General features: G+C 35.2%; 2 protein-coding genes across 2 annotated transcripts; one reads left to right on the forward strand and one right to left on the reverse strand.

Moving 5' to 3' along the window:
* The first annotated feature begins 3,057 nt into the window (after window positions 1–3,057).
* Window positions 3,058–7,092, forward strand: GluRS-m (putative glutamate--tRNA ligase, mitochondrial). The gene is made up of 9 exons (XM_073984346.1): window positions 3,058–3,243; window positions 3,304–3,544; window positions 3,613–4,023; window positions 4,132–4,239; window positions 4,298–4,415; window positions 4,477–4,637; window positions 6,487–6,635; window positions 6,691–6,839; window positions 6,906–7,092. The coding sequence occupies exons 1-9, from the start codon at window positions 3,138–3,140 to the stop codon at window positions 7,023–7,025; spliced, it is 1,563 nt and encodes a 520-aa protein (XP_073840447.1). The 5' UTR covers window positions 3,058–3,137; the 3' UTR covers window positions 7,026–7,092.
* A 119-nt stretch (window positions 7,093–7,211) lies between these two features.
* TyrRS (Tyrosyl-tRNA synthetase) lies at window positions 7,212–9,919 on the reverse strand. The gene is made up of 4 exons (XM_073984345.1): window positions 9,578–9,919; window positions 8,098–8,903; window positions 7,708–8,034; window positions 7,212–7,633 (listed from the first exon to the last, which is right to left on the reverse strand). Exons 1-4 carry the CDS (start codon window positions 9,776–9,778, stop codon window positions 7,387–7,389), a joined length of 1,581 nt encoding a protein of 526 aa, XP_073840446.1. The 5' UTR covers window positions 9,779–9,919; the 3' UTR covers window positions 7,212–7,386.
* Window positions 9,920–12,524: the final 2,605 nt, after the last annotated feature.

The raw sequence follows: 12,524 nt of genomic DNA on the forward strand, positions 1-12,524 counted from the left end.
CATCGTTATATATTCGCTAATATGTGCAATATTGGAGATTTTCCTTACGCAATTTACTCTGTGCGTCAACACCAGCAATAATGTAGTAAAACTACGTCTCTACATTGCCTCCGTGGGTAGATATGGAATGATTTTATTTTGTGGCATATGACATTTACGATTGCTCGTACGAGATTTTGTCTCCTCTTTGATCATATTCGTAAATTTCACACACAAGGTTGTAACATTGTACCAAGTGTACATTTTGTTAAAAATTCTTTATGTCAAAAGAAGATATTTTATAAAAAATATTTCATAAAAATGTTAAAAAACTCATAAAAAATAATCATTTTATGCGTTAAATAATTTTTTATGCACAAATTCATTGCAAAACTTAAATTCTGTTTCAATTTCTCTTACTATGTTTTGCAACTCTGCTTAACAAGAATAACCACCACAAAGAGGAGACAAAATCTCGTACGAGCAATCGTATAAATGTAAAACACCACTTAGTCTTATGCCAGACTATGAAAATTTTCATGTACGTGAAAATGAGTTTATAGGCAAGAGGTGTGAAGGGGGTGAAACTCTGTACACAAGGTTCTGTAATCTGAAATTATTCTTTGTGTTTAAATTCGTAACTCTCAAACCAGTGTAAAGCAAGGGAAATATCAAAATTTTCATTTGATTTCATATACGTGTGTGGATGTCAATGAAACTTTTGAAGAAAATAGGCCTGTTCGACAACTTCGCAAGTAAAAAGTATTTGCAAGTTCTTGCAACTACTTGCAAGTTCTTCTCAGTTCTCTTTTATTGAACAAGTTTGTTATCGAAAAGCATTTTGAAAAGTTTGTACAAATTTGTACAAGCTTTTGAGTTATCGTACAGACCTAACGACAAAGAGTTTTCAATGAAAATTTTCATAGTCTGGCATAAACAAAAAAAAAACATTGTTCCACAACATCCCATACGGGACAAGGGAGACTTCTCTCATATCAATGAGTGCACCCCGATTCATATTTAGCTCAATGATATGGGACCTACTGTTTATCGCCGAGTCCGAACGGCGTGTCTTAAGACACCACTTATGGAGAAGTTTTTCAGGGCTGAAATACTCAGGAAATGTCGCCAACATTACTGAGGGGTATTTTGCCACCGTTGAAAAATTTTTGATGTTGCTTGGCCGGGGAATCGAACCCCCGACCTTCTGCGTGCAAGGCGGGCGTGCGTACCATTGCATCACGGTGGCACAAGACTGGCATAAGACTAAGTTAAAAACTGTGAAATAAAAGACGAAAATTGATTTTTTATGTTTCTTTTTGACATTGCTGCCAGATCTACCATTTTTCCGTTCCTTTAAGGCCCCCACTCATTAGTCAGTCTGACTGGCAGCATTTATGGTAGTATGTGTAAATTTTTGAAATTTTGAGAATGTATGTGTGACTTTTTCAAGACTGATGAAAATCAAAATAGTTTTGATTTCAAAATGAACCCCCATCAGTCTGGGTGAATTGTGTTTATTTTCAAATTGTCAATAAACAATTTTGAAAAACAGAAAATAATAAGTCTGTCTGGTTACTTTCCCAGCAAGAATTGTCCAGCAAGAACTTTCTCAGAGAGTAAGGGGTTTTTATTCTCTTTTGCTAGAAAATTTTAAAAAGTTAACAGACACCTTCCCAGCAAAAACCAGCAAGCAATCAGCTGACTTGCCAAAACAGAACAATTTGTCCGCCAACAAAGGAAGCAAACACGTTGTATTTTATTAAAAATAAAAAAGAAAATGAAACAAAAAAGTATTTTTCCCCTTTACAAATTTGTTCTCCATAAAACAATACAATTAGACTATGTTATTTCCACAATAAAATAGTTTTTAATGTTCACAAACATAAATCAACAAAAAACTAAAAACAGCTGATTGACTGTTTTCAGGAAGAAGAAGAGCTTGCAAGTGCTTGCTAGAAGAAATTTGTCCAGCAAGAATTTGCAAGCTCTCAGTGAAAGAACTGTCAAAATGTCTCTCTCGAATCACTCTCTTTTGCTGGTTTTTTGTGTTAACAGACGACTTCCAGCAACAATTGGTACAAATTGTTACAAATTTTAGGGTAACCAGACACAGCTAATGTTCGTGTAGGAACCCAAAAAACGTAGAAATCATTCATTTGTGGAGGAGGAATTCAAGATTTCAAGTGCTACACACTTGTCAAAAAGTGGAATTAATTATATCGTGATTTTTAATGCATTACTGGTAACCCTGATCTCATTTACATTTAAAAGATTTCTCTTATGGGTACTTTACACGATATGTATTTTACATATGGGTTGTCACTTTGTGTATACATTTTGTATATAAAAAGTGACAACCCATATGTAAAATACATATCGTGTAAATTACCCATTTTTTGTGGTGGTTATTTTTGTTAGGCAGAGTTGCAAAACATAGTAAGAGAAATTGAAACAAAATTTAGTTTTGCAATGAATTTTGTGCATAAAAAATCATTTAAAGCATAAAATGATTATTTTTTATAAGCATTTTAAAATTTTTATAATAAAATACCTTCTTTTTACATTAAGAATTTTTAACAAAATGTACACTTGGTACCATGTTACAAAAAAATGCAACCCTGTGTGTGAAATTTACGAAGATGAGCAAAGAGGAGACAAAAAATCGTAAGACAAATCGTTTAAATGTAAAACAGCACTAAGCCGTTGAAGCTTTGTTGCTTATTCTCTTTTCTGATATGTGTTGATCATGTGTGCTGCAAAATATGAGTATGCGTGGCCGATGCTATTTTATGAAAGCGACAATATCAAAAAGGATCAGCATCGCTAGCAATATTTTTGTGAAATTTGTTGCTACATGTTGCCGTTGTTCATTGTTGCTAAACATATTTCGAAGAAATTTTAGCAGGCAAAGCTGCAAATATTCGGTGCTTTTGCTAATACGGCGTTAGCATTTTAAACCCTGGAGAGAGCAATTTTGACACTTTTCTCTTTTACCACTATTACCATTAAAAAAGTAAAGGAACAAAGCACTAGTGTGAAGTGTTCCCAATCAGTCAGCTGTAGCTGTGAAGAACATCTGTTTTTGTTTATGATGTTTACATTACTCTATTTTTCTGCGGCTTAATTCGAGTTCCATTGAATTAATAAATATCCAAATGTTATTACTTAAAAGAACAAAATCGCTAAATATTCTTACAAAATATATTATCAAAAGATTTAACTCTACCGCAGTAAGAGTACGCTTTGCTCCTAGTCCTACTGGTATGTTGGAAACAAAATACGAAGTTTTGCAATGATGTGATTTAACATTTGAAACTGTAGGATATTTGCATTTGGGTGGCTTACGGACGGCTTTGTACAATTACCTGTACGCCAGGCATCACAATGGTAAATTCCTGTTACGTATTGAGGACACAGATCAAACGCGCCTCGTACAGAGGGCTATGGAAAGTCTGATTGAAGATTTACAATGGACTGGCATAGAAATTGATGAAGGACCCGGTTCAAAGGTGGATGGCAACTACGGTCCATATATACAGAGTCAGCGTACGAATATATATTTGTAAGGAGAGGAATTTTATAACATATAACCTAAAGTTTATGGCACAAGTTTCCATTTTTCTAATTTAGAGATCATGTTAAGATTTTACTGGAAAATGGTTCTGCCTATCGTTGTTTTTGTACAGAACGAAGATTGGAATTATTGCGTAAGGAAGCATTGCGTACTAGACAAGTTCCAAAATATGATAACAAATGTCGCCATCTTTCCCAAAAGCAAATTGATGAACATTTAGTTAAATCTACTCCGTATTGTATTCGCTTCAAACTAGACGACTATGAAGAACCAATTAATGATCTTATTTATGGCCCAGTACATCATAATGTTAGTCAGAATGAAGGAGATCCAGTTATTATGAAATCCGATCAATTTCCTACTTACCATTTTGCCAATGTTGTAGATGATCATTTAATGGAAATTTCGCATGTTTTTCGCGGTGTCGAGTGGCAAATATCAACGACAAAGCATTTACTTTTGTATAGGTAAGTGTTTTAATATCATCTCCTGATTAAATAAATTTTGTAGAATTTTAAGATGATTTACAGATTAACTGTACGAGTACCCAGCATTAATTACTATTCTTATTTCAGAGCTTTTGGTTGGCAGCCACCAGAATATGGCCATTTACCACTTCTAGTTAATTCCGATGGAACCAAGTTAAGTAAACGCCAAGGTGATATAGGTATTAAAAACTTCAGGTAATTAGTATTGTTGAAACAATTTCATATGTCTGCTACTACATGCGATTTATTTCAGAGATAAGGGCTATTTTCCAATTGCATTGTTGAATTACGTAGTCTCCGCAGGAGGTGGATTCCCTCATGAACAATTTTCAAAACCAAAGGTTCACACATTATCGGATCTATCAGAAAAGGTAATATCATATATTGCGTATTACTGCTCCCAAAGAAATAACTTCGATTAAATCACCTTAGTTTAATATTAAAAAAGTCAATTCACATCCAAGTCGATTAAATCCTGAAGTTCTTGATGAATTCAATCGATTACAAATTGAAGAATTGTTGAAATCTGAGGAGTCAACGAATAACCTGGTGGAAATGGTACAATGCTTAGTAAAGACTACATATCCTACTGAGTAAGTATAAATAAAAATGATACGCTTATGGAAATTTCTGTAAATTAATTCACACAGAGTCGATTTATTCATGGCCTCGATTTGACTGGATCGACTGCAAATAGTAATTATTCTATCACACAGTAGTGGAATTCTTTAACTCATTTTTAAGTTACCGACAAAAAGGAACAAAGATATGACTTATGCATAACGGAACTGGAGTTAGCTGAATTTGTTATGCTGGGACGTTGAAAAAATGCATCGTATCGTTCGGAACAGGAATGCGCCATCCGTATGTTAAGTGTGCCAAAACGAGCAACGCTTGTCTCCGCTTAAGAGGATGGCAGGCATTTTGTTCACTCCATTTACTCATATTTTTGCGAATTTCTTCGGTCTAAGATTCATTGGGGTATTCAAAAAGAAGAGTATACCCTAGTCCGTCAATAACACTGTGCAACACTGGAAATGCAAACAACTTCTAATGGGCATTTTCTGAAAGTACATAGTGAGACTACAAAAACCTTAATTGGGTTTTGTGTTCTTAGATCGGGTTTAGATTTTATAGCCTCATCTAAACCGACCTAAAATGAGCCTTTTTTCCAGTGATCGGACCTTTATCTCCGAAACTAATAAGAATTTTGCTTTGCAGTCTTCAGCCCTAAAGTAGTAGAACTTATGTGTCAAACAGATGAACTAGGAAAAGCTGCATCTAGCGCATCAAACTCGTTAAAATATTGAAAAGTTTATATAATTTCTGAAACTCTGGTCAGTAACAACTAAACTGTTGGAAGTTGAAACAAGTAACCATTCTAAAAATTTTCTAAATAATGTGACCATCAATTCTTCAGAACATTCTGAAACTCTAAAATTGTTATTTCACATTGTTTAAGGGGTATTTCATAACATACATATCTTTTACAAAACTTATTTCAAACAATGTTCACACAGGCTGTCTATTCTCATGTTGGGGATTTCTATGAATTATTGAAATATTTACCAAATTGTTGTTGAAAAAATTTCTATAAACAAGGCGATAGAGGCATTTTACAACAATATAATGTTCTGAAGAGTTGAGTATTACATTCCAGAGAATATTTTCCCAAAAGGTAACATTAAGAAGAATTTAACATTTTGGGAGATACGCTGCGAAATATACACAAATATACACAAATGAGATTGAACTTCAACAATAAACAAAACAAACAAATTAAAGAATTTTTAGATACATTATAAATTTTGAGGCAATAAATGCAGTTTTCCGAGTTCACTATTCCTCCAAATATTTTCTTCTTGCTCTTATCTACAAGTTTGCTTCAGATACCAAAGCAAGATTCGTATTGGTTTCAGAGATACAGCCCCGATTTGTTTTAAAATTTCGATGTTTAGATGAGGCCATATAAACCGAACCCGATCTAAGATAACAAAACCCAAATATGGTTTTTGCCTACTGGTCCTCTACTTTCATAAAATTCTGGACAGAAGTTGTTTGCACGCGATTGGCTCAAAAATGTTGCACAGTGTAATATACTCGAAAAAAAGGAGAAATGGGGTGAACAAAATGCTTGCTTGAGGCATGAAGTGAGAGGTGAAGTGTGTATCAGAACATACTCGATTATCTTATTGAGTTAATTTTGCATACATTTATTTTATAGGGTTTTTAATTCAGAGTTCAATTTAAAACTTTAGACTTCTCTCTGTCACTTTATATCTTTAAGATCCATCATGACGTGGAGGACGCATGTATATAATATGCAATTTTGAATGACTCTCCAAACATAAGGCCTCCAAATTATTTTCTATTAACAGCTAAGGACGAAGACGTCCGATACTTTTTAGTTATTTTCCTTCATATATTTTTCTTTCTATGCAGAACAAATCTGGACCTCAACACAGAGCATATAAGAAACGTTTTAAAATGGTCTTCGAAACGACTAACATTTATAAAGGATCTAACCTCACCAAAGTTAAGTTTCCTCTGGGTGAAACCTGTCAATTTTAAACTTGATGTTATCAGCGAAGGTAAATGTTAAAGAAGGGGATCACATAAAACAAACTAACATCTTTTATATTTTAGAACAACGAAAAATGCTACTGGACATCCTGACCAAAGAAGTTTTTACAAAGGATATCTTGAATAGTGCACTCAAGGATTTTAGCAAACAACACGGTGTCAAATTCCCAATACTAATGAAATCTTTACGATCGGCTTTAAGCGGTTTAAAAGTACGTATAGTTCGAAATCACTAGCCATAACGTTATCAACAAAATTGTTTAATTTTGTTTATGTAGGAAGGTCCCGGGGTGGCGGAAATGATGGAAATCTTGGGTAAAGAAGTGGTAATAGAAAGAATTACAGATGCCATGAGTGAATGCAAAGAATCACCAAACAAAGAAAAAGTTGTTGTGTAGCGAAAATTTGTTTAAAAGTCTTGTTAAATATTACGTGTGTAAATAAATGCTATGGCAATGAAATATAGCTATGATGTCAATAGATTTCAAAATAGAAGAGGCTGCTTAAATGCAATATCCTTTGTGATATGCTTATGTATTGCTTCATTTCAAAAGATATTCCTTCGCTCCTAATAAACATCTTCCTTTTCTCATGTAGATGTTAACAGTAACAGCTTCTTTTATTTCTTAATAAAACAGGCTTTTATATTATTGCTATTAAGCTAAAAATAAAATTGTATAAAATTAAAAAGTCTCAAAGTCACAATAAATAAGATAATTCGTTAAAATAATTTAAATGCCATATAGATTTTTATAGGATTTATTTAATGCAGCAATTGGCTAATTTGCTAGATAATTTTTCTCCCTCAGGTGTCAATAGGAAATTGTCCTTCCATACTGCCAAACCCTCACTGTTTGTTTTAAAGTCGACCGAAAGTTTTTCCCATACTTTCTTTTTGGGATTTAATTGCTCATCAGGTTTACCGCTGTAGCCCTCAAAGGCCAAACGACTGCCAGGGGCAGCAGTTGCTGGAACAATAATAGGCTCCACAACAGTATGATCCTCACTATGAAAAATAAAAAATAACGCCATAATTACATTTGTTGTTACCATAAATAACTGAAATCTTTTACAACTCACTTTGATGTACACAAAACCATGCCCTCTGACAGGATACCACGCATTTTTGAAGGCTTCAAATTGCACAAGACGGCAACCAAACGTTGATCAAGCTCTTCAACGGTAACAAATTTAACCAGGCCACTAATGATGGTACGTGGTTGTTCCTCAGCTAAATCAATTTTCAAGACATACAATGTATCAGCATCGGGATGACGTTGTACTTCAACAACTTTTCCAACACGAATGTCCAGACGATGGGGACCATCCTCTTCAGGGGCAGCAGCATTGGCGGCGTTACCACCCTTTACTTTGGCTGGAGGAGGATAAGCAGCAGCACTCAATTTCCTAAAAACGATCAAAAGATTAATTCGGATCATTTAAACCACTGTTTTCTACTCTTTTACTTACTGAAGTTCTGGAGATTCAAATTCCTTGCGTATGGGTTCCAATAACTTGTTAATATACTTTTCAACGGTGGCCTTAAGATCAGCTGGATGCAACTTATTATCAGCAAAATATTGTTCTAAATCAGCATAATTGGTGAATGTAACATCGCCACCATTCTCTTCGGAGCGATTGATTTCAAAACCTTCACCTTCCTTGAACAGAGAGAACAGAACATGTTTCACAAATGACAACAAACCATTATCGGTTACATTGCCGGGTTCACAGAAGGCCTTCTTCAGCTTCTTCTTTACATTAGCTGGCGAATCGAGTAAATCAATTTTAGAATCCTCTTCAGATGAAGACATCTTGCCACCAGCCAACCCAGGTACCATTGGATTCATAAAGTGTATACGTTTCTCATAGCCCAGTTGAGGTAGGTATTTTTCGGAAAATGTAAAAATTTTCCTTTGATCGACACCACCGAATTGTGCATCAACTTTTAAATATTCTTCATCCAATGCCTGAAGACCAGGATAAAGGAGACCAGACAGCAATGGATATTCGACTTGTTTTACAACTTCAGCACCGGCTTTCTTGGCATCATGTTGCGTCACCACCGATGATAGTCTGTACACATCCAGTGTGTATTCCTTCGAAAGTTGGTAATCGGTACCTTTTACGAATTTTAGTTTTTCCAAAGGCACACCAATGGAAGACAACATTGCTTTGATGACGGCTTCATAGTACTGTGTACGCAATTCCAACAGAGACCATGGAGCTTTCATGTTGTCTAAATAGGCATGAAGATCGGCAAAAAGAATTGTGACCTATAAATAAAAATGTGCTATGTATTAGTTGTTGTAGCAATATTTTGTGTAATCTTGTGTTAGTTTAATCTAGCTTTGGTTCAATGTTACAACTTTTCGATTATGGATAGCAACTCAACTGAAGTTGCGTTGCCAGAAGAGAAAATCATACAATTAAAATAAGTGAAACGACAGAAATTTTTATCAAATTCATTCAATACCAGTGTTTTGAACCTTTGGCTATTAATTTAATTGTAAAAAATTATGAATTCCAATGCGGAAGTGGAAATTTCTCTTATTAAATTTGTGGTCGGCAACGCAACTGGAGTTGGGTTGCTATCCATAATCGACCACATAATCAACATTGTTGTGGAACCTCGAAACTTCGAATTCTTGTTCCCAAATTCTACGTGCGACTGGCGTCTAGGCTGATATCTGTGGAGATATCGTGTTGTGGCATCGTCATTCAATGCTATTGTCCTCATTCACCGAATAATATGGAAAAATCAATTTAGTCGGCTAGCGCAGGTCGCAACTCGCGATTATGGTGATGCCTTTTTTGTGAAGAATGTATTCTTTTGATCAAGGAAATTACATTCAAGGTCTATTCCATCTTTAGAGAAATAGGAGCGTGAGAGTGCTGACTCATATTTTTACAAACCATTGTGTTAGCCAATCCAATTCGCTCTACTTACTTCACATCCTGCTTTCAGGAAGTCCGCAATCTTGGACATGGGAACAAAATAAGCTACATGGGGCTTGCCGGTTGTGGCTGTTCCCCAGTAGATCTTCAAATCGCGTTCCTTCAATATAGTGTTGAGTTTATCCTCTCCCAAGACTTCTTGAAGATTACGAGTAATCAAGGTCTTCTTTTGCTCTGGAGTTAGAGTCGTCATTATGTTTAAAGCTATTTAAACAAAAACAGGAGTCACAAAATCTATAGAACCGATGCAACTTTCGAAAGAAAACGTGGACAAATATGATGAGATGAGTGAGGTGACAGCAGAGCACAGTGACTAAAACGTCATATTTGGCATGAAAAAGGAAAGGTGCATTAAAATGGAAACTTAGATAATGACGTATGGCAACAGCTGGCTGGAAAAATAACGTTTTCTTCATGGTACAATAATACAGGTAGCATTATCACGCCAACTGATGGCAACATAATAGCTTCGTTCCAGAACTAAAAAGTTTTTACACATTTTGAACATTTTTCCTCGAATTGCGTTTCCGTACACCAAAAAAGTTGCCAAATGTTCACTTCTCTTTGAACAAAAATGGCGCTGAATGGCTCTCTCTTTAGAAACTTTTTACACGACAAATTTGAGCGAGCAAAAATGTGCAACATGTTTGCCGGCTTCTGATTGGCTGACACGCCGACTTTGACATTTGTTCCAGTTTTTTTGACGTTTCTGCCATTTTTCCGTTCCCGTACATTTTAGAAAAATGTGTATGTGGAACTCATTTTGATAGTTTACTCTTTTGACACTTTTATCATTAAAAAAGTACTGAAACGAAGCTATTGTGTCAATTGCATTGAATTCATGTCAAATTTTGACACCTTATGTTACCAACAAATGCCGATGCGGCTAGCTTTTTAATTGTACCATGGTTTGCTCTAGCTCTGTTCCTTTACCTGCAAAAGTCTTCAATTTTTATCACTTTTTACTCGAAAAGCGTTCCTTTACTTCAGACACAATACAATTCACATGGGAGCAGTTTACCACTTTTACTACTTTTACCGGTTTTACCATTTTCAAAAGTCTGTGTTTAGACACACAAATTTCTCGGGAAAGTAAATTGAGTTTTTGGGAGAGAGCGGAGAGGAAAGAGCTCCTCAATACTCTTTCCTACCCCCTATTGCCTAAAAACTGAATTTACTTTCCCGTGTGTGTAAACACGGACAAAGTAAAGGAACAGATCATCTGTTTCGTTAGTCCATAGTCCCAATTTACATTAAGCGAGTTTACTTGCGGCAATTGTCAGTTTGTAGGTGAGAGGGGGTGCTGAGAGGCAAAGGGTTACCATATGCCTCACCTCTCTCTCCTACAAAATGACAATTGCCGCAAGTAAACTCGCCCAATGTAAATTGGGACATATTTACATTAGGCAATTTCCCTTGTGGCAATTGTCAACTCGATTGGGAGAGAGAGATGAGGCATATGGTAACCCATTGCTTCTCAACACCGTCTCTCTCAGACAAACTTACAATTGCCGCAAGGAAAATTGCCTAATGTAAATATGGTCCATGGCACAAGATATGGACTTACCCAAGACATATTTATATAAAGTAGAAGCATGGTACAATAATTCATTGGTAGGCCAGGTATGAAAATCGCCAAAAAATACAACCCTGTCGCTATGGCTTAAAACGTCAAAATTGTTTTGATGAATGATAACGGATGAGTAAACCAAGAAGAAGAAGAACGAAATGTTGAAATAAAAACAAAACAGAGCTGAATTTTTTGATCAATAATAAATATAAACTCTGCATGTCAACACGGTTTTGACAGATTAAGCCATAACAAAAAAAATGTAATCAGCTGTTAGCTGTGGCCTACCTAAGAATTTTTGTACCATGGGTAGAAGTGACAATCAGCTGCATTCTTAGGGGTAGTTTACACTATATGTAAATGTCATCTAACACGAAATAAAAATATTCCATATCTACCCACGGAGGCAATGTGGAGACGTCGTTTTTTTACATTTTTGCTGGTGTGGACGCACAGAGTAAATCGCGTAAGGAAAATCTCCAATATTGCACATATTAGCGAATATATAACGATGGGAAATTTCATGTCAGATGACATTTACATATAGTGTAAACTACCCCTTAGTTTTTTTTTTTGTAAATTAAGTTTTCAAAATGTAAATAGTGTCTACTCAAGAAATTTGTAACTTCGAAATTTGCTACCATAAAATACTGCTTTTCATCCTAAACGTGTAATAAAAATTACCTACGAGAGTTCTGAAAGCGTTATATTTACATTTTGATTCAAATTTGTTCTATTTTAGAGGACTTTCAAAATATATTTATGCTTTTCCTGAAAAAATTTTGGAACGACCCTATTATTCAATATTTTGGAACTCCTTTCCTTTACCGACCCAACGCAGAAAATTTGAAAAACTTACTACGGATAGTGCTTTTTATCCCGATTTCAACCTTTTATTGCTTTCGTTGCAAAACATAGGAGAATATTTTGAAAAAAATTACCACAGATAGTGCTGTTTACACCGAATCCAACAATGTATTGCTTTTGTTACGGAAATGTATACTTCGCGAGATATGGGCCTCAAAAGATCCACAAGGCCCTAACCTATTTTTCTCCTATGGACAGGTGCAAATCTCGGGAATGGGAACAAAATTTTCTTTTAAATTAGATATTTTTCTCTAAATAGACGGCCTTCGGCCGGGATTTAACACTTTCTCCTATGGATAGGTGCAAATCTCGGGAACGAGAACACAATTTCTTTTAAATTAGATATATTTCTCTAAATAGCCGGCCTTCAGCCGGAATTTAAGACTTTCTCCAATGGACAGGTGCAAATCTCAGGAACGGGAACAACATTTTCTTTTAAATTTAATATTTTTGGAGGCGTATATCTCGCGAAGTATAGATACCCTTCAACAAAACATGAAAT

The sequence above is a fragment of the Musca autumnalis genome, unplaced genomic scaffold, assembly GCF_047663935.1.
Source record: "Musca autumnalis isolate F117 unplaced genomic scaffold, ASM4766393v1 scaffold_4, whole genome shotgun sequence".
NCBI lineage: Eukaryota > Metazoa > Arthropoda > Insecta > Diptera > Muscidae > Musca > Musca autumnalis.

What these genes read in the sequence shown, in the direction of transcription:
- GluRS-m (XM_073984346.1), top strand. Translation starts at nt 3,138, where the DNA reads ATGTTATTACTTAAAAGAACAAAATCGCTAAATATTCTTACAAAATAT. An exon ending in ACTTGATGTTATCAGCGAAG is followed by an intron (nt 6,636 to 6,690) that starts GTAAATGTTAAA and finishes TTTATATTTTAG; the next exon opens with AACAACGAAAAATGCTACTG. An exon ending in CGGCTTTAAGCGGTTTAAAA is followed by an intron (nt 6,840 to 6,905) that starts GTACGTATAGTT and finishes TTGTTTATGTAG; the next exon opens with GAAGGTCCCGGGGTGGCGGA.
- TyrRS (XM_073984345.1), bottom strand. Translation starts at nt 9,778, where the DNA reads ATGACGACTCTAACTCCAGAGCAAAAGAAGACCTTGATTACTCGTAAT. An exon ending in TCCTGAAAGCAGGATGTGAA is followed by an intron (nt 8,904 to 9,577) that starts GTAAGTAGAGCG and finishes TTTTATTTATAG; the next exon opens with GTCACAATTCTTTTTGCCGA. An exon ending in TTTGAATCTCCAGAACTTCA is followed by an intron (nt 8,035 to 8,097) that starts GTAAGTAAAAGA and finishes GATCGTTTTTAG; the next exon opens with GAAATTGAGTGCTGCTGCTT.